At 39.3% G+C, this 27576-nt stretch overlaps 1 protein-coding gene across 2 annotated transcripts in view; it reads left to right on the top strand.

Annotated features, from left to right (window-relative positions):
* Positions 1–20177, top strand: part of MINDY3 (MINDY lysine 48 deubiquitinase 3) — a 57327-nt gene extending 37150 nt beyond the window's left edge. The window contains exons 11-15 of one of the 2 annotated variants that reach the window (XM_078597364.1): positions 6509–6581; positions 11481–11553; positions 17230–17317; positions 17903–17974; positions 18246–20177. In XM_078597364.1, the coding sequence (XP_078453490.1) occupies positions 6509–6581; positions 11481–11553; positions 17230–17317; positions 17903–17974; positions 18246–18395 (456 nt within the window). In that variant the 3' untranslated portion in view covers positions 18396–20177. The remainder of the gene's footprint in view (positions 1–6508; positions 6582–11480; positions 11554–17229; positions 17318–17902; positions 17975–18245) is intronic. The other variant, XM_078597373.1, reaches the window with a different exon arrangement.
* The last annotated feature ends 7399 nt before the right edge of the window (positions 20178–27576 follow it).

The following is a 27576-nucleotide window of genomic DNA, read 5'->3' as shown; positions in this document are numbered from 1 at the left end:
TGCCTTTGTTATTTGTACGAGAAGAGTAACGCATCATAAATCATATTTCCATCTGTATCCACTTGCCATTTCAACTTTTTAATACAGAAAATAATTGCATATTTTTTAAATATCCATATGGTGACACCACTTACTAACTGTTTGACATTTCAGCTCATGTGCCTATGTGTATACGTTGAGCACTAATTTTTCCCCAGCTCTGTTTTAGCGTTATTGTTAATTTAATGTTAATGATTCTGTTAGTATACTGTGCCAGTGTTATAACATGTTTCCCAGATGTCATCATTACATATTCTGTTCACTCATTGTAAATATTACTATTAAATATCCACACTTAGCTTTGCTGGTTTATGAAATGCCAGTGGGCCATCACTTGGTTCAATCAATGACAGTCAGTTGTTAAATTATTTTTGTACGTATCAAATGAGAAAAAAATGTCTTTCGTTTCTACAGTTAAGAGATTACAAAACAACCCTTCTTCTCTTTTGGGTTCAATTTCATGGTTCAGTGACAGTGCTGTCTTAATAAAGCGAAGCCAAACATTCAGGACCCATAAAGACCACAAGGTTAAGCATTTTCATCACACGGTAGTAGGTTTTGCCCTTCCTGTGGTGGCGGGTGAGTGGATGTGTTCTGCACATATGGGACTCAGTTTTATGGCACATTGTCATTTTTGTTTTGCCATTTATGTTTAAGTTTGTCCTTATAAGGCAGTGCTTACACATTTATATACAAGTACCAATAGAATTCCATTCAACTATAGCTCACCTCCAGTTTTGTTTTTAGAAATCCAGAACCATGTCATATGACACTTTACTACCACTGGAATCAATGACTTGCATATCAACTGGTTCTTGCTAAATCACATGTAATTGTTTATGATGCTTGATTTTTGCAGTAGTTTATCTAAATGTGTAATCTTGATTTGAAGCTTTCGTGACTGCAGGAATCCATACTCTTTGGTTCTTTCGGTAAAGTCACGTAGATATAAAAATAAAAATAAATCACGACGTTTTGGGCTCAACACAAGCGTCCATCATCAGGTGGGAAAGCATGGCCTGCTGCTGATGCAGACTGTTTTAAAGGTTTGAAATGGGTGTAGCCCAAGGGTTATAAAGGAGTGGCTGGGTCTAGTGATGTGAAATGTGAGAAATTAGCATGTAACTGGGTACGGAAGTGGTTATGTTAATGTCAGATTAGCATGATGTTAAAGTGAGAAATTAGCATGTAACTGGGCACGGAAGTAGCTATGATAATGTGAGAGATTAGCATGATGTTAAAGTGAGAAATTAGCATGTAACTGTAAGTTAATCTTTGATTTTCTTTGCAAGTTACTGCTAGTTATTACTTTTAAAGATGTATTCTAATCCAGAAACTGTCAAGTGTGCTTTAAAGAGCAGCACAATAATAGCGGAATGGCATTGTGAGAGGCAGACTATTTGTTTCATAGCTGACTCCGATTTAAAAGAAATGTGCCTATGATGTCAACGTCGTACATTGCACCACCAGTGGATATTGTGAGAATTAAAATAACCATGAGTGTTGTTGTGGATAACAATGGTGAGCCACTTGGTCAAAACGTTCCAGAATTTGCTCGCATTGAATTAATGCTGCTGAAATTATGCACTCCCCGAAGGCTGTGAGGCTAATGGGTTGTGTAAAAAAATACTTGTTTGTATTTGGAGGGACATATGTATGATATAAGTGTGTTTACTGTGTTACTTCTGTTCTCTGCCTGATTATTTAGAGTTATTCGTGAAAATGTTGGCTTGTTAGCTTTATTGCTTAATTAAAACAAACAGTAGCTTTTGTGTTTGATTTGAAGCTTTCGTGACTGCAGGAATTACCCTTTTGTTCTTTCGGTAAAGTCACGTGACGTTACCGAAAGAACCAAGGAGCTTTTGTATTGTTGCAAACAGGTGTCCTAACATGCCCCTAACCAGTACAGTAAAACCTTGGATTGCAAGTAACTTGGTCTGCGAGTGTTTTGCAAGACGAGCAAAAATTGTAAATAAATATTAATTTGATAAACGAGCGAGGTCTTGCAATACGAGTAGTACGTATACGCTTTGTCTGCCGAGCGTTACGTGATCACAACTGATATACGAGTGCTTTGATATACGAGTGCTTTGGATTACAAACACGTTTCCGGAACGAATTATGCTCGCAATCCAAGGTTTTACTGTATTAGCAACTCGTACGTTTTATGGCTTGCCTTACTTTGTTGCCACTTGTCGGTAAATTCTAAGAAAAAAATACTGGGTCATCTGTGACCTTATGGAGATTAGCCCTCTTAATCTGTCAACATGCCACAAAAATCATGCATCTTAACATGAGAATCACGCTTGTTTTTTTAAAACCATTTTATATAACAACCATATTTGAGAAAATAAGGTTAAATTCGTACTGATAGCAGCTTAAAATAAAGCCCTTATTTCCTCCATTTCAGGTCCATATGCATGTATTATCTTCATTGATGCTGGAAAGGTGTCCAAAAAGTATGCTCAGTATTATTTTTGCCCCCTTTTTGTCAAAGGGCAAATGAAATTATGGCCAATATAATGGTATACGTTTCCCCTCCTCTGGTGTGTATTTATGCAGTAAGCCAGAAGTAATGAGGTCATACCAAGAGGGCGGCCCAATCTTTCCCCCCCTCCAACGATCCCAACCAAAACCTGACAGCGCGGCTAGACAGCCCCTGCCGTGTGTGGGAACAAAGGCTTGTGCATTTCAGTCTCTCGCTTTGCTGCAGGGCTGACTGAGGTCTCGCACCCACTCATACGGGACTGTCCCTCCTAAGGCTACCCCACCATTACTATCTCACTGATAAATCCCATTCCCTAGACCCCCAGCTGGACGGGTCAGGCACCCACACCCCAGGACAAATGTGCGTTTCAGAGCCTTGTCACGCTCAAGAGACACATTCGGCTAATTAAATGACTCCTGCTTTTTGTTTCAGACTTGGGTCACGTGTGTTGTGCGCAGACTTTGCTTCTATCCGTCCCCGTCCCTTGCACTGTCTTTTTGTGTACAACACTCGGCCTTTGTGCAGAGAGTTCATGAAAACAACACATCATTGTTGCACACACAGGCCTGGAGTTGTTGCGCATTCTTGAATTAGCACTTGAAGCTGTGAACAGGGTTCTGGGGTTTTCGACTTCTGGGGGGGCACTGTGTCTCTTAGTGTTGTAGCATTCTTGCCATGTCTAATCATGTGCTAGCTTCCAGAATGACTTTTTCAGGCCACCACTATTTTTCTGATTTCTTGCCCCTCTAAGGTCTATACCCAATTCACTGGCACTGGTTATGGTAATTGATGTATGTCTGTTAAATGATGTTGAAAAGACACAGAGAAGTTAACATTACTATCGAAATAGCACAAGTATGTAACTAAGCCATGTGAAGGTTTGTCTTTATAAATTTAGACTTTAAGTAAAGTCTTGAAGGCATGAAAACATTTTCTTGCTGAAGAATTCAATGTAAACTCATCCATATTTTAGGAGCCGTTAAGTAAATGCATCACTTCCAGTCACCATCTACAGTGATACCTCGGTTCACGAACGCTTCTGTTCACGAACAACTCGGTTCACGAACAGAAAAGTTCATAAAAATATGCTCCGGTTCATGAACTCCGCTTCGGTTCACGAACAGGAGCCGCGGCCATTTTAATGCTATTTCCAGGCTGTCACATGGTCGTGACTTCCTGTAGGAAGATCGTGGAGAGAAGAAGAGACACAGAAAGAAGTACTGTGAAGACACTTTCAGTGACTTTTTGCTTTTTGGTGTGCTTTTTAGCACATACAGTACTGTACTGTACTACTGTACTGTACAATACTGTACTTACTGTAATGTACAGTTCACCCGTTTGAGTGCTTACTGAAGTCATCTCAAGCAAGGTTAGTGTTCTCTTTTTATACATTACTATACTGTACAGTACTAATGTGTATTGTAATTTGTTTCATATTTTTGTGCTTCAAAAACCAAAAAAAAAGGTCAGAACGGATTAACCGGATTTGCATTGAACCCTATGGGAAAATGTGCCTCGGTTCACGACCAATTCGGTTCGCGACCAGAGTCAGTTCACGAATTAAGTTCGTGAACCGAGGTATCACTGTATAGCAGGAACAATAATAAACAAGCATTTTTCACCTTAAGAACAATGATGTATTGCAAAGACCGCACCTTTAAAAACGGGACGCCAACTACCTTTGCTTCCTTGTTCAGAAATTATAATAATCTGATAATGATGGGAGGAGACCTTAATCATTGATTTTTCCTGGCTACCAATTTGTATTGAGTTACCATTTCTTTACAAATAACCTAGCCTTTGAACCATCTTGGCATTTGTTTTCAAATAAAATTGGACTTTGTTCCACTAAAAAGTAGATTTATATATAGATGTATTCCCATAAAAGCATTTAATGGGACACATGAAGAATACAGAAAATGTTAGGATTTATTTATTTTACTCTAAACATATCAGTGTGTACTTATCTGTTGAATTAATGGCTATAAGTAAACAAATAGTTTTTTAAAAATATGAATAATTTTATTTTATTCAGGAAAGCTGTTTTTAGTCTCAACTGTCAGAAAAGTCCTGTAATATAATGCCTGGCCAATCCCTTAGCATGTATTTTTCTTATTGATTTTATTTTTATCAAAGTGGATTACATGTCAGTGGATTATTTATCTTTTATAAGTGCATTTTGAACATAATGAATTAACGTAGGACAACTGAGTAATATATCATGAATACTTCTGTGCAATTCTTTAAACTTATTTTATTTTTCCAGCCAACATGTTACTGTACAAACCTTTAGATGATTATTTTGGTAAGGCCCCTAACTCTTGCAGCAGCGATATCCCACTGTTACACCTAATTTCTCAACGGGGATTTATAAAAACATTGTGAAATTATAAATGAGTCTGTACTCTGACTTTCTTTGTGTATTTATTCACTGAACAAACATATAAGGAATGGACAACCTATTAATCTGCTATGACAAATGTTGTTATCCCGTTCGGTTAAATCTGTGGGTGTATCCCTGCACGGCAGCCTACGTCGCCGACACTTAAGAATGTGTGACCTAAAGGGCCATTGCATTGCTGCAGGGGCCTCCTACACAGGCACACAGATGGTAGCAGATGCCAAAAAGTGACGTCTGGAGCAGGTGCAGGCGCTCTCCTGTTTCTTGATTAATATGCCCTTTGCAGTGCCTGCCCACTCACACGCAAACGGTGCATGCTAGGAGAGTCATGCTTAGCCTTTGCATGTTACTAGAGCACAACGTCAATACTGATGGTAGTCTTAACAGAGGGGCTGCCATCTGCTTCAGAAAGGTGACTCATGTTGATGAGTTGTCAAGGGTTCAGACATTACGCACCACCTGGCAGGTTTCGGGAGTGGTGTTTTGATTGAATTTCTAGCCTAACGCAGAGGTTCTCATCCCGTGGGTCAGGGGCACGTGGTTGTGTGGCATGGATACCATGCAGAATAAATTTTGAAAAAAGGGTTCAGTAGCCTGTCGGCTCTGGTGTGTTACTACACTGTATTCTACACTTGATCAAGATTGAGCCTCAAATGGAATACATCAGTATCCCAACACTTGTGTAGACCTGTATGCAGCCATTGCCACAACTGTATGTTATATAATTTCTTGACTTTCATATAATGTCTGCAGCAGCTGCCACCATTTCAAGTTTTAACCTATGTATGTTGAACTTCATTGTTGGTTCTTGGCAAAAACTACCTTCAACCAACAAGTGGCACAGACATTTTGATTTAAAGCTTTCGTGACTGCAGGGATTCATATTCTTGGTTCTTTCGGTAAAGTCACGTAGAAGGGAAGTAATAATAATAAATAATATTATTTCCCTTCTACGTCACTTTACCGAAAGAACCAAGCATATGGCACAGACATGTTTCCTTCCAAAAGTTGACGGATTCTTGCCAGTAATATTTTTTTTCTTTTAAGCTAGCATAAGGGGCGTGATGGACTGTTAAAAAAAAACAATTATAATAAAAAATAAGCGGGCTTGGGCAGGACAAATCGTGAGGAGGGATGATGGTCAATGGTGAGGACTTACGATGGAGTGGCAGCCAAAATAGTGGACATGCCCGAGAAGATGTCCACTGAAATTGTATTGCTACGCTCCATCGATCAATATAGTGATATAAGTGGATAATAGATACATACATTTTCAATTGTGCTCTGCTTATTATGGCAATCGGCATCAGATGTTTCTCGGTCTGCGTGCATGTGTGTTTTTTTCAGGCTGGCCTCTATCTTCGGCCAGCCGTCTTCGTTTACCTTGCCTACAATAGCAGCTACCCACACATGACGTGCCTTCACACTCTCAAACCTGACTCCTCGCTGAGTACATTCTTTCAATGGGGGGGGATGTGTTAATGGAGAGGAGGTGCTGTATATAGTAGTTTCACAATGCCGGTTATTTGCTTGGCAGTGGTATGAATGTGCTGACCACTGCCGTCTGCTTGCTCTCACAGGAATTGTCCGTGGTCGCGTCCGAGTCGCCCACTGAACATGCGCGCAGGGTCTTCAAGAGCTTTGACCCGGAAGGTGAGTGAGCTTTCTTCCCACTGTGACGAGCCCTGGGTGCATGCGTGTCAGCCCAACTGTTATATTTTCTATTTTAAACCAGTTTGGGGGACACTTGAGTGTTCGCGTTGGCCATTTTGGGCACCAAGACTGTTTACTGGCTTTGACCTGGGTCCTATTTCAAAGGACAAATCAGCCATGCTCAAAAGCATGAAAGAGCTCACAATAAGTGACTTGTAGGTATAAATGGTAGGGTATGTGGGTCATTAACTTGCTAACATTGGTTTGAGGTTCTTGCCTATATTGTCATGTACATACCAGTGTATCAATTATAAACAAAACATTTAGAATGCAATTCTTTAGCTATTGTGGTCTATTTACGATGGCCCATAGAAGCATAATACTTGTTGGAGCACAGACAGCAGCAAAGAAGCATCGGCTTTCACCTGCTAGTGGCAAATATTAGTTAATATTTATCATATGTTCTGAAAGCCTGGTTGAAGTAGTGTGAGAGGTGATTTTGGCATGGTAATTGCCCAATTTTTCCTGATAAGTAAGGCAAGTTGCAGACCACAGAGCCTAAAGATTTTCAGATAACCATAATGAGACATGCTCATTCCAAGAAAACTCCAGGGTCTCTGTTTAACAGGTTGTGCTGCTGCTGTTCATTGCGATTGGGATCAGACATGTTTCATGTTTTAAGTGCATTGGCGTTGTGTGCAGCTGGTCGGGCAGTTTACACTGCTGTGGTATGTATGTAGAGCGCAGTCTGTAACTTCACGCTTAATTGCCAACAAAGCTACCTGTGTGGTCCTCTCAACAGTGGTTACAAGTGAGTCTCTGGCCATAGGCTAACATGCATTAAAGTGAGATGGAGCTATTCTTTGGTTCTTTCGGTAAAGTCACGTATAAAGAGAAAATAATAAATTAAATAAATTAAATACTTTATTATTTTCTCTTTATACGTGACTTTACCGAAAGAATCAAAGAGTAATTCCTGCATGCACGAAAGCTCAAAATTAAGTTTGAGATGGAGCTGTGCGGCAGGCGTGCGTTCAGTAGACTACAAACAACCACACTCATTGCTTAAGAATGACAAAGGTTCACCTCAGATTTTACAAAATTGGTTCTTATAAAGCTCTCATGATGCCAAAATATACACTTTCACTGTTCGTAATGGTGTCTATTTTTAGCATTTTTATTATTCATACTCTACCCAGTGTAATTGCTCACATTATTAAATGCTGCTCGTAATATTGTGCCTATCCATTATTAAATAAATAATGCGTACTTGTATGTTCATTTAACACATATATACAAACTTTTTGGGTCTTTCGGTAAAGTCACATAGATAGAATATATTTACTTATTACTCAAATAGATAGAAAAATAATAAATATATATTATAAATCTCCATATATATAAAAGGCAAAGTTGTGAATATGTATGTCTGTTCAAAATGTTTAGCATACTTCCCGACATGCAACAAACTTGAAATTTGCTATGTGGGTACTTTCCAGACTGTAAACCATGCAGAAATTATGAAAATACACTTTTTTGGGGGGGGGGGGGGGGGAGCTCAATAATGCATATATTTTTTGCACGGCAAGTGAGCTGTGACGTCAAATCTGTCACGTGACCCGCGCATGTGGAAGCGTAGTGTAGTGGTTAGCGCGCTGCGCTACGAACCCGGCGACCCGAGTTCGATCCCAGCTCATGGCCACCACCGGTCACGATTATTTCAACCGGTTCTGGGCCTCCCCTAGGTCGACTCAGCCTCAAAACGAGTAACTACTGTGGTGTGTGAACATCGCCACTGGGGAGACAAAGGGTGTGGTGGATCCAAGTCCTGGGCGAAGCCGGGTAGTACAGCTAGTATTATTATAATTATAAATATTATAATAAATATTATTCTACCAGCTAATAAATATTATTTTTCTATCTACGTGACTTTACCAAAAGACCCAAAGAGTATGAATTCATGCAGTGATGAAAGCTTTAAGTCAACATAAAAACAAACCCAGATTTCCACAAGTGCTCAAACCTACTCTGCTTTTCTCTGCTTCAGCATTTTGATTCCAATGCATCCTCAAACAATATCCCAAGGTGTACAGTGCATGATATATAGTAAGAATATATGTCAATATAATGGTATGTTATCGTCATGGGTAATTATTTGCTACTTTACTGAATTATTACCAGTAATAACTTATTTAAATGCATCTTTGTAGAATCCACTTTTACTATTCATCTATTATTTTAAAATAATTCCCCAGCAAGACAGTGGGTGTATAAAGTTAAATATCATGTCACAGTTCCCCAACATGGCTGTAGGGATCATGGGTGACACATATTCAAATGAAATGTTTTAGTCGTATAACTTTAACCTTTGACATGAACGGACTACAGTCCCAAGTGAGACGTTGTCATGCGCCATCCCTAAAAATGCTGTCAAGATTGGTCACAGTCAAATAGATGCCAGATAAGAGTGATTTAAAACGTAGCTGTAGAGCTTGGTGGTTGTTCAACCCTGCCACTTTCCAAATTAAACGTTTTAAAGTTCTGCAACCAAATTGTCATTTTTTATTGAAATAATATTTTCACGCTTCGCTTGCGACAACAGTTGTTTATCTTGAGTTGCCTTTCACCTAGTTTATGAATGAATATCGATGTTCTCTCTCATTGCCTTGTGATTTTTTTTCATTAAATAATTCCCACTAATACACAGATCATAGTGATACAGTTTCAAGCTTTTCATACAGCATTTTTAATTCATGTAATCCAGTGTAATTCCTGTTTTTTCTTCTCACTAAATGGCATTTAGATGTCTTACTGTGGGCAATCCAAAACATCTGGCTTTCTACTTGCGATGAGCCAATCAGCTGATGTCAGTATGTCAAAGGATATGAAGCATGGAGGTGCAATCAGAGGTGGCATTTGCGTTACCCCTGAGCACAAGTTAAACAGTATCCGTCAGAGCAATTTGCTGCAATGTAAGCTGACCCTGCGTGCTTTGATTTTCATTGTGAAGAGATCGCCTTTTTGTCATGGACCTGTGGAGCATATGACAAATCTAGTTTGTATCCTATATCAGCGTTTAAAGCTGGTGATCTCATTGTGCAAGGAAACACTAGATTTGTGTGTGCATGTGCTGTAAAACACACTCTCTCCTATCTTGATTTGAAGCTTTCGTGACTGCAGGAATCCATACTCTTTGGTTCTTTCGGTAAAGTGACGTAGGTAGAAAAATAATAGATCACGACGTTTCGATCGCAACACAAGCAATTGTCATCAGGTGGGACAACCACAGCAAGAACTACGACAGCAGTGCACTCCTAATTGACGTTCTTTTTTCCTGATGGCCAATTAGAATTTATGCTGCATGCAATGTATTTGGGGTTGAACAATGGTGAGCACACATGAACCCAATTTCTATTGATAAGAATCAAACTGAATTGTCCTGATCCCAGGCCCCTTGCATAAAGTATGGGCATAAGAGCCCCCAGGATCAACATAGCAAAGGGAATATTTCATGAAGCCGTTTAGTAACAAACGCTAGAATAAATTAAATGTTTTAAGTAATTGTGATTGGTTGGAAAAGTTATAAATAGATTGCTTGTAATTATATATCTAGTGTAAATGTTACACACATGTTTTTGCATGTGCTGTAAAATATGAGTTCTTCTGATTGCCAAAACATTTTAAGCACAATTTTTTCGTTCTGATAAAGTTTTTTGCGATATTCTTTCACATTACCAATGTTTTTTAAGGAAGCCATTCAAGGTATTTTCAGTCCAATTTAACACCATTGCCAGTCACTTTAGTGGTAAAGACAATTCCTTGCCCATTACTTGATGCAGTTGTTCAAGTACTAAGTCTAGACTTGCCATTGTGTAAGCATACATCTCGAGTGGTGTGTTGTGCTGATACGTGCATTGTTGTAAAATGGAATAAATGTACGTAAAAACACAATTTAATATATATAAACACTGCTAATATTGATCCATTATGCACTAGAAGCACAAAAACATGACTGTTGTGTCTTCTTCGTTCTTTCGGTAAAGTCACGTAGAAGGGAAATAATAAAATAATAATAAAACAAAATAAAATACAATTCTCACTATTGTATTTACATTTGTGACTTTACCGAAAGAACCAAGAAGATGAATCCCTGCAGTCACGAAAGCTTTAAATCGAAATATGACTGTTGTGTTTGAGGCTACAGCAGATTGAGCCTATAGTAAAACTACTAATCCAAACTCCATTGGATTCAAAAGTGCAAACAAGCTTGATCTTAGATTTTTTAATGTGTTTGATTTGTGCATGTGTGTGGGCATCAATCAAAAAGTCACATTTGTTTGGTTTTAATGAGGGATATTGACTTAACAAAGCATATTTTTCCCATTTCAGTGAAGTATTTTTATTCCAGTGTTTTCAAAAAGAATATCTGAGATTGGGTGCGCATTGCAACAAAAGTTAATTAACTTTGGCTTGTTTTGATTTTGGGTAGAAAAAACAAGTCCAGTTAGGTATAAAACATCGAGAATACATTTATGTGAATGTTGTTAAATCTATGGGATAAATAAAAAGTATTGGTGGTTTTCAATAAGGGCATAATAGCATAGCTGGAACAAGCAAGTTTGTCTCATTTCATGGTGCATGACATCAAAACTAATATTTTAGCAACTAGTTTTAATGTTTACCCACGTACATTTGTAATCGTTATTGGTGTCTGTTTCCCACAAAAACTACCGAAACACCCTGTATCTTCGGTCAATTCACCCTTGACTATTTTTCTCTAGTCATTTACCAACAACTGTATTTGGGAGATATACTGAATGTTTGATTAACACTGCACTTTTCCAATAGTTACTTGCCTAACAAGATGCTGTTTGGGATGTGTGTCTTGAATCCGCTTAGACAATGGCTTCATCCTGGACTCTATGCTTGAGGATCTTATGAAAACCCTGGATCTCTTTGCCGACCCTGAGTAGTAAGTGACTTCCATACAGAGGATTTTGTTAACACAGGTGGGCTTGCCAATTGATGCCAAATGGTTGAGCCAACAATGCTTTTTCTACCAATGTGAATGACCTGATTGTGCTGTCAGGTACAAAACAAGGGTGTGTTTGGATCAATTACAGTGATTGAAACGCATTACTTACCTCTCCATTCTAATTTTATATTATCAATCAAGCTAGTCGCGTGTGATTTATGTCTTGAATAATTTGTTAAGGCCGGTTAGCTACGATACAAATATCTAAAAACAGTACCATGGCAGTCTTGGGAATGTTTTTCATTTAACTTTGTAAAACGTTGTTGTGTAAAATTAGCATTGGCGTTTAGAAACCAGTTATTTCGAAATCAACAAAATATTTCATGACTCAGTTCATGCATGTGGTGAGGTTAAACTTTGAGCCTCGAACCTATGACTACTAAATTTTTTAATTCATCAAGCAGTTGCTGGCAGATTTATCCTAGCAATTCAGAAACACAATGAGCACGTTTTAACCCTGAGGTTTCTGGGGCAAGTCATGGGTGTTTCCTGTATTTATTATGAAAGTTTCTTCACCAGACATGTTATTTCCTGAGACATTTTTATTTATTTGCAGTCTATTCAAAGTAAGACTTGGCTGATCATTTGAAATTGAAGTATTACATAGTGGCAATAGTTGATTTTGGATAACAAATGTAATTTTACACGTCCACATTCATAAGATGGGGCATCTCAACCTGGGATCACGTGAACACGATGGACAGAAATTAATTGTACTTATGTAGTCTTGGGGCCAGCAAGCCACACTTGACGAGCATGGTGAAGTATGGTCAAACAACCCCTGAGACCAACATGCCATTCGTCCGTTTGTTGATTAACAAGTGGGTTGAAACATATTTTAACAGTTACTTCTATATTAATTTTAAACCCACGTGTAAAGCCCATGTAAGGTGGTGTATATATATGAAGCTGTTCCTAACACTTATCTGTAGACATGAAGAGAAACACTTTTAAATAATCCTCAACTGCAACATTTTAAAAGTAAAAATCTTATTTTTTGCATTTTGGAATAATACCACAATTACAGGCAAATAAAGAAGACATAAATAATGATATTTTTATACTAACATAGTAAAACTTTTAACAACAAACTTTGCCATTTTTTGCATTTCTGAACAACTATTCCCCCTCGAATAGTGCATTCCAAGAGCTCCATTGCGGATGTAAATATTTGGGTTCATGGCCACACCCATGCTACTTATAAACTTTACGCGCTTATCTCATCTCACTACAATTTTCAACCACATTATTTGAGTCTACTGTAGGTGGTCACACATTCACATGTTATGTAATCATCCATAGCCCTGTGCTATTTTAAGAGTTGACAGATGCTTTGTTTCCAAATGTCATACCTGCGTGGCCATGCTCTGCTGCACGCGAGAAGTGATTCCATTAAAGTCTTTAGGTAGATTAGGCTGCAAGTGCATCTTGAATATTGTTTCTATGCTGCACAGCAGGGAAGCAAAAAGAGTGAGATGCAGCCGACTAGATGGTGGGTTTCCAGTACAGCAGAGATGGCTCTTTGAATCTGCATGGCTGCAAATCTGCCCCGTTTCCTCGTGGGGAAGCCTGAGTTTTAAAACTGTCTTCCTGAAAAGAAAAAAACGTGTCATCCACTATGTGAAATGTAGCATGGAAACCAGAATGTTTTTAGTTCTCATTTGCAATTGTAGAGTGTAAAAGTAGCATTACTTGGGGCTCCTTGCAGGACCTGCGCACAGATAATGTTTACACTCGTGGTTCCCCTCCAGATACAGTAAATATAAACTCTTCTGGACACTGGGGTGAGTGACCTCATCTGATAATTATTTCAGGCAGCAAGTGCAGCATTCTAGAACACAATTACATTCACTGTTTGCAGCCGAGCCACGTCGTGACCAAGATAAAAAGTGGATTCGGTTATATACATGTGAAGAAAAAACATTACTTTTAAATAAAGTTCTCATGGAATTATTATAGGTAACCTAACAGTCGAGACATATTTTTAGATTTAGCACATGCAATAATCAAGATTCCTTCTCACATTCAAGGTACAATAGAGCACGTGTCACAACTTGAGGGTCTATTGGAATTCCTTATTGCCTTATCAAGGGTTATCTGGAATACTGTAATGATATGAGACCAGTTGTTAGTTTTGGTTTCTGGGATTTTTCCCATTCACGATTGAGGCTATAAATAAAAGCATTGTCCAGTTCCCCTTAAGCGCCAAAAACTCGCGTCTCGAAGGGAAACAGCAAGATCGATGTCACTGGAAAAACCAGTTGAGTAACTTTATCAGAGCATACCAACACTGCTGAGATGAGGTGAACGTCCACCAAGGAGATGGAGTGATCGGATTGTGTGCCGGCATTCGATGAGAAACTGCAATGTCTTGTGGATACATTCTTTCAGCAGTGGATTGATTATGACCAATGATAATGCTGATGAGAGTAAACACATAATTAAACGCACTAATAGTAAACAAAAAGCTAGTATTTGCAATATAGTTCATATTCAAATAGTTAACGTTAAAATACACAAGTTTATACTATGTATTTAATTCTCTTTGGTTTTTTCGGTAAAGTCACGTAGGGGAAAAAATTAAATTAAATAAATGAAAACAACTAAATTAAATCACGACGTTGATGCAGACAGTCTGCATTAGCAGCAGACTATGCTTTCCCACCTGATGACGGACACTTGTGTTGCACCCGAAACGTCGTGATTTAATTTAGTTTTCATTTATTTTATTTTTTCACCTACGTGACTTTACCGAAAAAAACAAAGAGCATGAATCCTTGCAGTCACGAAAGCTTCAAATCTAGAATGTGTTTAATTGGTGATGCATGCCTGTAATGCAGAAATGTAGAGGTGATGGTGGGCATCAAGGTGCCATAACTCTGGCTTGTCAGGAGAATGTGCTCCAGCAAAGTGTGGACTAATATCATCATCTGTCGCTCCTGTATGAGATAGTGTTGCTCTCTCGCACACGTTGGTATTCAGTGGGTGCTCCAGCTTTTTTTCCCCCACATGCAAAAACATGTATTGGCTGAAAACACCTTTATATATCGAGGACTATACCGTTTGGGCATTCCAGCCTATCTGGTTCCTCATCGTTGTGATATGCAATTTGCATATATCACACAATATATAGAACTAAACATAATACACGTTAAGTCAATGTAGCAGATTTGTGTGAATACAATTATGTCGGTCTGACTTCATGAGCATATGCATTGGCTGTATCCTCTAGCACTCTACCAAAAAGCTTACCTAAATAAATACCTGGTGTACCTAAACCATGCTGGGCAGGTACAAACGACAATGACATTGGCAAATGAGGCGGCAATGCCGTTTAATTGTGCGGTTGCACTGCAGATTGGGGAACTTGGAGACACTGGTTTCTGCAGTGCTGTAGCGCTGCTATTTCCACCTAGAGAGCGTCAGCATTGCAAGTAAAACATTTGTATAAAACGCCCTTATAACACTGGAACGATAAGACTTCCTCTTGCGAGTGATAGCACAAGTTATATTGTTACTCTACAATTGGTGATACAATTTCCTATTGACGCACATACAGGTGAGCGCAGGGTTTACTCTGTGAGCTCCTTGGTAACTGGCTTGGAGTGATTTGGTGAACAGTTGGGCTAAGAGAGAAGCATTTAACAGCACATCCTTTCTTTTTACACTTCAGAAATTAATATTCACAAGGTTCATTCGTGCATGCCCATCAATAGATGCTATAAGCAATAGCGTTGCTTTTCTGAAAACAAGCAAAAGCTCTGAGGTTGTGAGTGTACATGTTTGAAGGAAACATCTGCATATGGCTGTCAAGATAATAATCCCACAGAATTTCATGGTTGCCCCACATTGCATGTGTGCTAATTGCTGGGCAGAATCCCAGGAAGATGGCGTAAACAACAACAAACTGTAAAAAAAATTACTTCTACGTAAAAATAATACAGAACCATCACACTAATATGCCACATGGGGAAGGTATTAAAGATAGGACTATTAAACCGATTAAAAGCGCATACTGAGGATTATTTGGCGGATGAACAAGCATAGTTTATGAAAGATAGGAACACAGTACAGCACATCTTAATGTGAAAGCTCATACAGAAAGCAAAGAGAAAGAAATAGGCTGGTTTATAACTCTCATAGATTTCCAGACAGCATTCATTTTGACTAAGATAAATATAACGTGGGCAGCATTAAGATTATACAGAGTAGGGAAATGACTGACAGATTCTGCAGGATATAGGTGAAAGTTCAAAGTCAACGGCACATGAATATCCACAAGGAGAAAGAATACAAATCCTGAGAATCGCAGATGACATAGATCTGATGGAAGAAAGCTGCATACTACTGCAGGAAAGTGTTCATAAGCCGAATAAGTCGGGAAAGGATGCAGGACTGAAGATTAACGTGGAAAAGACAAAGACGATGGTGTTCGAAAGGGAGGACATTGAGAAAATAAGTAGTAATAGAAAGCAGCAATGTAAACGAATTTGTATACTTGGGAAGTCTACTGACATGGGGGACAACAACTTCACGAAAGACCCTAAGAGCGAAGATCGCAAAGGGAAAAGGAGTAATGGTAGGATTAAATATCACCTGGAGAAGCAAGCGAATCAGCAACAAAATCAAATGAATAATCTTAAGAATATGCTTGTTCAGTACCATTTTGTATGCCTGCAAGACTTGAACATTGAAAAAGACTGACAGAGTTAAGATCGCCATTACAAATGTATTGCATCTAAACTGAACCCAAAGAGTGACCAATGTAGAAGTGTGAAAAATGTTGCGCATAGTAGACCTGATGCAGGCAGTGATGAGAAATGAAACTGCCACTATTTGGGCACATATGTAGGATGGACAACAACAGGAAAATGTAAAGTGTGTTGTTTGGGAACATGGAAGGAGAGGAAGACCTAACAATTCTTGAGCATATTGGGGGAAAAAAATGACGGAATGTGCAGTGGACACGTATGGGCTATCTGGCCATGGATCGTGATGATGATACTGGTACCTACTTTAGTCATACAAAGTAACACATGGACAAATTGGTACTGATAACATTCCAAAAATATTGGTGTTGAAAAATATGTTAACAATGGCAGTTATGGTGCTGTGTTTGGTATTGGCTGATTATACACTATGTAACAATTTTTTTGTTCCTTGGTAGTAAGTGTTATTTTCCAATTTCTTATGCCTCAAAAGTACAGAGAACGGCTATTATTCCCCACAAACTTTGCTTTTGTGACCAGGACAGTGATATTTTGAAATGTACATATTTTCAATGAGACGTGTGCATTTGTGTCATTCCTTCACGTAAAGTCCTGGTCACAAAAGCAAAGTTTTTGTGGAATAATAGCCATTTTCTATACATTTGAGGCATAAGCAATTAGAAAATAACACTTACTACCCAGGAACAAAAATCGTGTTGCATAGTGTTACACAAAGTTACATTGTTTGTGCTTGTATGTTTACTATGATGAACAATAATATAGTTATTGTACATGATATGGTGTTTAAATGTACTTACTTATTGACTTAGGTTCAGTTTCTGAAAAGGCTGGAAAGCAATTGCAAGTCTAGAAAAAAATGTTCTCTGTGCTTGTATATTTACAGTGTCAACATTATGAAGACAAAGCTGGACCCCGAGGGCCTGGGGCTGATACTACTGGGTCCATTTATCTTGGAGTTCTTTCCAGAGCAGGTACCATTGAATATAATTTACATTGGGACTGTTAAACATCAGTCCCATTAATTCATTAACCGACGATTCTGTATTTCAAAATGTTTATTCTTAAGATGTAGGAGCAACATGCCACTTTTTGACAATCATTGCCCAGATTGTTTAACTTGTGGGATATTTTTTTTAACTGCAATGCAGTCACTCAAACATTACATGAAAGATTCAAATAATTCCATTTACATTTATAATTTCACAATTAAGCTAAACTTTATAAAGATGACATTCTAGATTAAACCTTATAACTGTACACTTTTGCCGTGTTTCACTTACTATAATCCCTCAAAGTTTTCCTTGCAATAAAGACTGAATGGGATTTCTTGAGGTAAAATAAAGGTGACAAGCAATTTCATAGAATGCTACCACAGAATGTCTTGCTTCTGGTATCCCATGCTGTGCACTGCTATTCAGTTGCAAGGAATTTAGGTATTCAAGCTAAAAGTAGCTTCCATGTTCTTTATTAATCGCCTTACCATCCATTGTGTTCGACCAAGTGAAATATTATGTTAGTGTGCACCAGCATGCTGATTCAGGTTTGCTCTTTTACAGGAAGTGAATATTCCTGAGTCATTTACAGTTTACCACTACAATGGTCTGCGGCACTCTTGTCCCAAGGAGAAGGTAAATATTTTTTATCTAACCCACGCATGTGAGTTGTGGAATATTGTTTTTTAAGGAGTTATCAGTGGCATTGCATCAACGTTCGATTCACCACAAAGCGGTATTGATTCTATCAACTCCAAACCAGTATTTGAACTCTTACAAAGTGACTCCGAGCCATCGTTGGACATTGGCATCATCCGAGATGGAGACACTTGAACTTCAAATGTACGTGCTCTATTTGTCTGAAACCTTAACAGTTCTCTTTTGCCTCCATGCTCCCCTCCTATAGGTGAGCTACACGGAGGGCACGGCCATGGTGATGGGCTTCCATGAGGCCGGCCTCTCCACAGACGACACGCCCGTCAAGAGCTGCCTGCAGACCAAGTGGCCTTATCTCGAGCTGCTCTGGTCCACAGCCCGGGCACCCTCGTTAAACTAACCAGTGTGTGTGTGTGGCCCAGTGAGTTATCAAGCATTAAAGCAGTATTTGAAGTGGGTTTCCCTACCTAGAAGTGACCTTGGACAGCTCTAACTTTAGGAGAAGTGCAGGAAGGTACTGTTTATTCCACTAAGATTTTGATTTGGAATTCTTCACCAGTTGATATTGGCAAAACAAAGCATTTATTCGGCACAGAGTAAGGCATTTTGGAATCCCCTGTGACAATATAACCTTACGGTAAGCTGTGTTACGACCATCAAGTGGCATTGCAGGTCTTCATTCGGTGATCTTCAATGGTCTGTCTTGTACAACCCTAATATTCTTTCTTGTGCTGTGCAAAACTCTAAGCTGAGACCATCAAAACCACACGTGAGAACCTGAGGGGGCCTCAGGATTTTATCCCAGGATTCCAGGAGTACTAGCTAAGCAATGTCACATGGTAATAGTGTTAACTTCCAAATCACCCATCAACATCAGTAAAATGTCTTGAATTATAAATGAAAACAAACAAAAATGTGCGTAAATGCACATGCTTGACCTCACTAATGCTATTAACCCACTTTATTTACTGCTTATGATGGACAGAACATATGGACGCGCTTGGTAAATATCCCACTCCCTCCACGATAGATCAGCCTCCGTGTCAGGCCATCACTGTGGCCTTGACACACGTGTTCAGTCCCTTGTCCGCTCCCAGCATCACCCACTACCTCATGGGCAGGGTTCAGGTGATGGGGATAATTATGCCCTCCATTTGAAGGCACACAAACGTAGCACCTTCTTGATAAGTAGTGAAACAATATTCCAGTTGTTTTAAGACCACATGTGGCTTCAATATTTATTTAGAGGTTTTTTTGGAACATTTTGCTTTAATCAGAAGAAAAAAATATCACCAGGACTATTGAAAATTTGAAGGGATTATTTTCTGTTTTTTATGTGTACATGTATTTTTTTGATTGACACTACACTGATGAAATTGCTGCCACTGTCCACCACACTACCTATCCATCTTAGCCTGGAAATTAACAATCATTTTTAAAAATAGCCAAAAAACAAGGTAATTACATGTTTTGAAAACAAATCTTCAATACCAGTTTAGCGTAAAACAAAATAAGTTGCTTGCAAATGCTTCACCCCTTCATCAAGAGTAAGCCTTTTATGTTGCAGTTAATTTAAACTGTACCAACACACTTTGTCTTAGCCTGTGCATTTTGTGCATGTTAGGCATGCATATAGGTTAAGCTATTTGCAGCCATAAACCTGTTAATACATACCCCTTTTTTAAATTAACGGACCATTTTAGTAAAGCGTATTTCCGAGTTGCATTGCAGTCCGTTTAACTAGAGACGCCTTGTTCTGTGTGCCACGTGTGCAACGGAAATGAGGCCTTGCGTACAAGTGTCGTGCGTTAACCCAAAGTGGCTTATATTATAGTTGAACGTCATTGGGATGCTACCCCACGTGGGGTTGGTCGAAAGTGTTGTGTGAGAAGCACAAGTGCTCGTCATGCATATCGACTTGGGATCAAGCCATAGGCACAGCCCAGGAGATGTGTTGCAACAACACGCTCACCCACAGTGAGATTGCACATCGCTGTGGTCTGCTGAGGGGGTCAAGCATTGGCTTCTCTGTTGTAATTATTTCACGTGCTGTTGACGCATTCACGTATACCTTGAATATTCCATGTGCATTCCCCTTTGTGATTTGATGTATTTATATATGTGTGTGTAAAGGAAGGAGCAATTGTAATCCGTATCAAAAACTAAAAGAACAAGAAAACCAGTAAGCAAGCTATCGGATGTTTTTTTATTTGTTTGTTAAAAGCAAGTAGTCAATAGCCTGCTGACGTCTTGTACAAATATGGACCACACCGTGAATTCAGTAGCTTATCAAACAAACCAGCAGTGATTGCAATGTTGGACCGTTTTATGAGTCCACTGCTTTGTGCTTTCGAAGAGGCACACTATCACCCAATGAACACGTGGTGTTGTGTATTCAGTGAAATCAACTATGCCTTTGCCTGCCTTTCGCTTCTGGCATGGCCCAGGTGTATTTTTACTTAACGTAATTGGCTTTAGCAGCTGTAAAATGGAATGTGGTGGTGTATGGCGATTCAGAGTTACAAATCCTTACTTTAATGACTGTCATCAGTAAAATATGAGAAGCATTTTGGGATAGTATAACACTTCACTGAAACACCCATTGAATAAGAAACTGGTTTAATAAGGCGTTATATGTTGAGTTTGTCAATGGATGTTTTGCTTTAATTTAAGCAAGTATTAGTTTATACACATACATTTAGTAATAACAATGAAATGGAAGGTATTTCAAGTGATTTGAGAATAGTGGCCCAATGTATGTGTTTACACGCATTTGACGGCTACAGAGTTGAAGCATATTCTAAAATTACACTTTGTGCATTAATTTGAATTTCAGGCCATTATAAAATTAGAACGGCAAGTACATAGTTTTAAAATCAGGGGTGGGGAACGTCCGGCCCGCGGGCCGTACAAGGCCCGCAAAATCATTTGATGTGGCCCTGCCAAGGCAACCGCAGGCGGGACTCGAAATTCAATAAATCTAGGAGCAAACCTGGAAAAGCAGTTGCGAGTAGCAACATCATCAATACCAGCTAACATCACACGCCTCACCAAAGACAAGCAGTTCCAGCCATCGCATTAGGGGTGAGTTAATTAAATGTTTGACCAAATATAACGGGCTAATTTTTAAGTTGATAATTTTGTATGGCCCGCGAATGATGTTATAAATATCCAAATGGCCCTTGGCAGAAAAAGGTTCCCTGCCCTTGTTTTAAATGCTTAAAAAATGCTTTCGTTACAATGTAAGTGTCGCACAGCAATAGAGGTTAACAGAAAGTGTGTGTGCAGTCACCTCATTTGAGCATATTAAGCTGCAGCCTTCGTTTTTTCACCAATAAACCATACATGTTTTGTGACCAGCACTGATTTGAGTATTGTTCTCCCCCAGGCTTAACTCTTCACACATTTTTTTGTTTCAGCAGAACAGATGTTGACCCTATTATGAATCATTTGAGAGGCACTGTATATCATCAAAGCCTTGATAAACAAGCAGTCTCGTTTGCTCGCAATTTTTTTTCAATCTACAAATCAATCATCTACAAATCAATCATCTACATTTGGCTGAGCACATATGAACGACTCGAAGTCTCCCTGCTCTTAAAACGAGCGATGCGGTGGTGGGTCATCTCCATTGGTTGCTTTGAGCTGGTGTAACTTCCACATTTTCTTGGTGGGGGGCAGTCTCAAGGACACCGTAAAATTAAATTAATATTAAATAAGTATGAGCTCGTCATCCAGGAAATGTGTTTAACATTGCTCAGAAGGATGCAACCAGAATTAGGTACAAGTGTGACTTGCATCGTCTTAATTGCTAATTTAAATTCCCACAGCGCATATATTTATCTGTGTTTTATGTATATATATTTTTGTCCTTAAGTAATGTGTTTGCACATGTTTTGCCATCACAAGTGGAGCAACTTTTGTGTTTAATAAAAGCAGTGTTCATGGATGAACATTTCTGATGGTTTTATTTACGTTTAGGTCTGAAAATTGCGAGTTATGCAAATAATCATGGCAGAATAATAATTGGCACGTTTAATCAGTGCATGTCAAGATGAAATTTAAGTTAAGCCAATATGTCCGAAAAAATGCCAATTAGTCCCTGTATATCGCCTGCTGTGAGATGGATCAGGTAACCAGACATTGACAAATGAAATGGAACAAAATATTTTATGTTATCAAAGCAGCGTGGAGATAATTGCGGCAGAAGGTTGTTTCACAGTTGGGATAATGAGGTTTTTTAAGTATACATTTCAGTCTGGGTCATGTGCTTTTCTTATGGTGAGATTAGACTGCTGCAGACAATGCACAAAAGCTAACTGAAGACACTTAATGTTATAACATGTACTTGTAGATTCTTGCAGGTTTCATTTTCAGGTACCATATTGGTGGCATTTGCTTAAAGAGGACTTCGGTAGACCGGCCCATTGCGGCCGACTCACATTTGAATCTGGATTGTTCCTATTCTAATTAGGCACTGGAAAAGAACAGCTGTTCATGCTGGACTTACGGTAGCACCCACATTAATCTCCCACAGGCCTTGAACATTCCCAGCATCAGGTGGTAGATGTGCATTATTTAAATGAGCATGCTATACAAGCGTACATTAGCTTTGATTGCATTGGAAACGTGTTCGCTTGTGGTACTGTATATTTTAAAAATTACGCGTGGAAATTATGTGTTTTAGAAGGAAGTTGGCCCAAGTATTGCCAGCCATTAAGAGTGTGCATGTGTGCTTAAACAAAGTACAGCCACACCTGCACGGGCGTCTAAAAGTGGCACTGGTACATTTCCTTTAACAAAAAATGTATCACGAAAATAGCCCTTACAACTCATAATTATTTACCTCCAAGTGGCACTTGGTCATGCACACTGGGTAAAATAGTGGTTAAACATTCTTAGCCAACGAATTATTTTCCAAACTGAAATAATGTATTATAACGCTTGCCTTTTAAGGTGCGTAAATAAATCAAGTGGTGTATGTTACCAAGTACTAAATACATGATAATATCCCTGAAACAGTCTGTACATTGTATACACTCAAAGAAAACGCATTTGGAAAATATATTCAAGTGCTCTCAGTCATGTACAAATTCCAAATTAAAATTAACTTTTAATTGTAGGCCTATCGGGTCAATTGTAAGGAGGCAGATTAAATATATTAGGCAATACAATTAGGTTTCATATATTAACGCATACCTTCGTGTCATTTGAGAGCCGATGGATATACTCTCTTAAGTGGAAACCGAAGATAAAAAAAAAACAGAAGTGGTACAAAGCATTGTACAATTTAAGCAGCATAGTTATACTGGTAGGAACCTCCTGGTTACACCAGCCAACGTGATTATTGTGTCCGTCCGTCGTGCAGGGAGTGGCTGGGTGGGGAGGGTGGGGGGTGGGAGGGGTGGGGCTGGGTGGGGAGGGTGAGGAGGGGCTGGGTGGGGAGGGTGGGAGGGGTGGGGCTGGGTGGGGAGGGGCTGGTCACCCCGTGGTGCCCTTATAAAACTCAACGTTTAACCTACTCACGCCGGCTTGTGCCCGCCCTCACAGTCGGGCATATTTGCGGAATACACCACACCGCCGTTGACCCTGGCCATTGACCGAGCAATACAACGTTCCTACCAGCTCCCTCCGCAGGAATGTGTTATTCTGCGGTGATACACAGATACTCAGGAACATATTTACATTTTAATAAATACAAAGACATTCACGTGCACAATTAATATCTACAAAACGTTAAAGTGTTATTTTGCGGAAACGTGTCATGGCTGCTGTATTAATATATGCATGTAATTCATTTGCATTTCAAAATGAGAGAGATGTGTTACCGAGTATTTGTTTTACTTTATTACTGTATAAGATAAACCCTGCCAGCAAACAAAACTACGATGAATGATAAGTGTGGAGTTTATTTGGTGCAATTTCCATGAACCCCTCTGCCTTTCTAAGGAAATTCTGTCACATTTACGGACCTGTTCTAAACATCTTGACTGAAACATCACGAATGTTTTATTCCCAACATTAACCCGCTAAAAAAGCAAGTGTGGACCTTACTTATCGCCTTTGGCAGTCGTAAGTCATTGATGGAAATGCCGCATTTTTATGGCAGAGACCAGTGTGAAATGTATAGTATATCATAAACCATAATGCTCAAAGTAACCGAGTAAAGTACATTGAAATAAAAATCTTATGCATTAAGTGTCTTTCTACCCTAAAGAGTGACTATTTCCTGAAGCAGCCTAGTATGTATTTCATTTATAACACAAGCTTTGCTAATAATGCGGTAAAGTGTGTTCCGTCTTGGTTTCTTATTTGTAATGTAACCCCATTTTTCCCAGTCGTAGCCCATGTTTCTCTGTTTTTTAAAGGTGAAGAGAATCCAACTACAAAATATCAAATTGTATAATTATTATACGGAAAATAATTTGTTCAAATCAGAGGGGTAAATGTTCGTAGATTTCTTCAGAGATAAATCCCACCAATTATAGTCACTAGTTGCATGTACCCACACCAAATCATGCAAGCACTGACTTACTCAAGCATTAATATGAATACACAGTCCTTGTTCTATCACAACAGTCTGTAGATAGACATCTAAACATTTTTCTCATTAGTTCCTCGATGAGGCGTACAATTTTACAATCAAAATTTGCATACCATTCGGCACTCATCCGAAAATTGCAAGAATTCCATTGTTCTCGTACATCATTGTAGCAACAAAGTGCTGGTCTGTACTTTGACCGTGGACAGAATGTGACAATTTCCCAGCATGTGTAGGACATGTGCGTTTGTTCTGGCAGTCGCAGGATGACGGCGCGTCATCCTCTATTGTCTGCCAGATGTGTGTCAGAGCGTCCGCTGTTTTTTTTCTCGTTTCCCATCAACGTGCGCACCCACAACTCGCATCGTTGCCCGGGAAGCTGTCCTCTGACACTGCACGACCACTGTCACCGGCTTGCGCCTGCTCACCTCTCCGATTTCATGCCCCTCTGTGTGTTCCCTACCATAAACTACCGCCACAGACTGGGAGGGCACGCACGCTCTCAATTGTTCCCATGGCCTCTGCTATTCATAACGATCACTCGGTAAAATTAAAAACATTACTTCAAATGCCTGTATGAAGAATACACATGTGATTTTATGGTCATAGCTGCTTATTCCAGACACAATCCCTATAGCTGTTCAACAATGCTTTACGCATGTTAAACTTATTGAGTTACGTTTGTGTTTTAATGCCACTATGAATTTGTATGAAGAACAAAATACTCAATGCATATACAGTAATTTCAAGTACTGTAGTTGCAACTATTTGTGCTATGACAGGCACGCACTATTTTATGATCTTTAACGTCCACTGTTTAGTCGTACGCCTTGATAATAATCCCAGCAGAAATGACTCAGCTGTTAACCATTGACAATTGGATCCGTTCTTTAGTTAACTTTGTTTTACGTTTAATATTGGCAGCAACAACAGCAACAGTAAAACATGGAATGGGTTACCAAGGCAAATGTACCAAGTGGTCATGACGCAGTAAATGGAAATGGAGACAGAATGTCCTTTCAATAAAACAAATATATGGGATTCCACCAGCATTAACCTTGCACAGTTGAATTCCATAATTGGAGCGCGCGAACACTTTCACGCACAGAGTCACTCACCAACAAGGACGCAATCGTGGTGCCATGGTCAGAGGACGCCTCCCCGGAGAGCAGAGAGGGCACGATGACTCTCTGCTCTTCATCGCTCATCGCCGCGAAGTGTTTATTGTCGGCCGAGCGTCTGCCCTAACCGGGGCACCCACCCGTCTGCGCATCGTGAGACCACGATGACTAATGTGTCATTCGCTTCTTTTTCAGACTTTTTTTTCAAAGCTGGGGATTCCTGTCTGGGTAATATTGCCCTGACACCCTCCACTCAGGCCAAAGGGAGTTCACTTTTATTAAAGCAGAGGATGCTGTGTTGTTATTTAAACGAGGGAGCCAGAACCACGAGGCTTAGACCTAAATTTGGAGTTATGGCCACATTGGAATTTTAAATTTCAGTCTTGATGTCACTTTTAAATGTTGTCCCGTTTAAAATAAAAACGTGCTCATGCTTATCATATAAACATAGTGTGGCAGGGGCCTGCCAACGCCCTGCCTGATCAACATCATCCTCTTGGTGTCGGTTAAATAATCAGCACCTGGTGGTCAATCATTTGGTGGGACACCAACAGTAGTCATCCTACCGTCAATATGGTTACCGCCTCTGAGTAACACGGTTGGCTACGTATGGTGTGAAATAAGTTCAACAACACATACGAACGTGGAATTACTACAACTCAGAAGTGACAGTGAAGATGAGTAATGTTACTAATTAAACACCAGTGAATTTAGAGGGTGGCGTGGAATAACAGCTGAGTCAAGAATACAGGAATGATAATGACATTGTATCATACGTAACTGATTAAGTGGTCGACATACCTGGCAAAACTATAGATATGAAAAGAGTGACTCGATACCGCTGCAGGCGTTTACAATATCATTGTGAGTTCACGTTACGTTTACCAAGTGGGGGCGCTATCGCTGAGCCGTACACACAGAAGACGGCATCTTCAACACATTGCGAGCACCATACGAAACCCATTCGCATGTATTTGTTTTACCACTAACGTCAATGTTCTGAGAATATTCGGTTGCCCATGATTTAACCATGCTACTTTATGTACTTTCTTAGAAACAACATAACGCACGAATAGTATAAACATATGTTATTATGAAAATGTGCTGCAGTGACAACATTTTGACCACAACTTGCTCCGAAGTAAATTATTTGGTTAGAGCTCAGCACTGACATAACCTGTTTAATCAAGTTGCAATTGATACATTCATTGGACCTGTCTAATATTGTGATTGGACACTGTAATTGGACAGCTGGTTATTGTTATGCATTTTACACAAATTTCAAACATGAAGGCCATTCCTTCAGGTGGGATTTCTGAAAAAATAATGACCATGATCGCTTGCAGCTGCGATAGTCTTGTACCCAATGCACCGCATAGACTCCGTTCTATACATCAATTCATCGCGTCTTTTCATGATGCAGATCATTTAGAGTTCGATGTACTGCGTCCTTCATTTAGTAAGCCATGTTAGGGTCCGTTTCAAATGATGGCTCATTAAAAACCATATGGTGGTTTTTCAAAACATAAATAGCATTATGCTAAAGAGTAGGCACATGTGCTCCCTGGTCACAGCCGTATAGGTTCCCTTCCGAAAGCAGTGGCGGGAGCAAATATTTTCAGGGCTACACCTTTACCTGTTTTACATTCCTAAATCTGACAATAGCAGCATCTTATTAGACACAACTACATTCACGGCATATCCTGCACAGAACGGAACTTTCTACATTTGAAGTTTTCGTGACTGCAGGGATCCATACTCTTTGGTTCTTTCGGTAAAGTCACGTAGGTATAAAATATTCAATAAATTAAATCAATACATTTCATAATTTATTTTATATTTCATACCTACGTGACTTTACCGAAAGAACCAAAGAACGGAACTTATCTCAAAGAAGCTCTTTCCTGATTTAAGCGGAG

This window comes from Lampetra planeri, chromosome 1 (assembly GCF_965212315.1).
Source record: "Lampetra planeri chromosome 1, kcLamPlan1.2.h2, whole genome shotgun sequence".
Classification (NCBI taxonomy): domain Eukaryota; kingdom Metazoa; phylum Chordata; class Hyperoartia; order Petromyzontiformes; family Petromyzontidae; genus Lampetra; species Lampetra planeri.
Note: the sequence above shows the minus strand (reverse complement) of the source record. Positions and strands in the feature narration are given on the sequence as shown.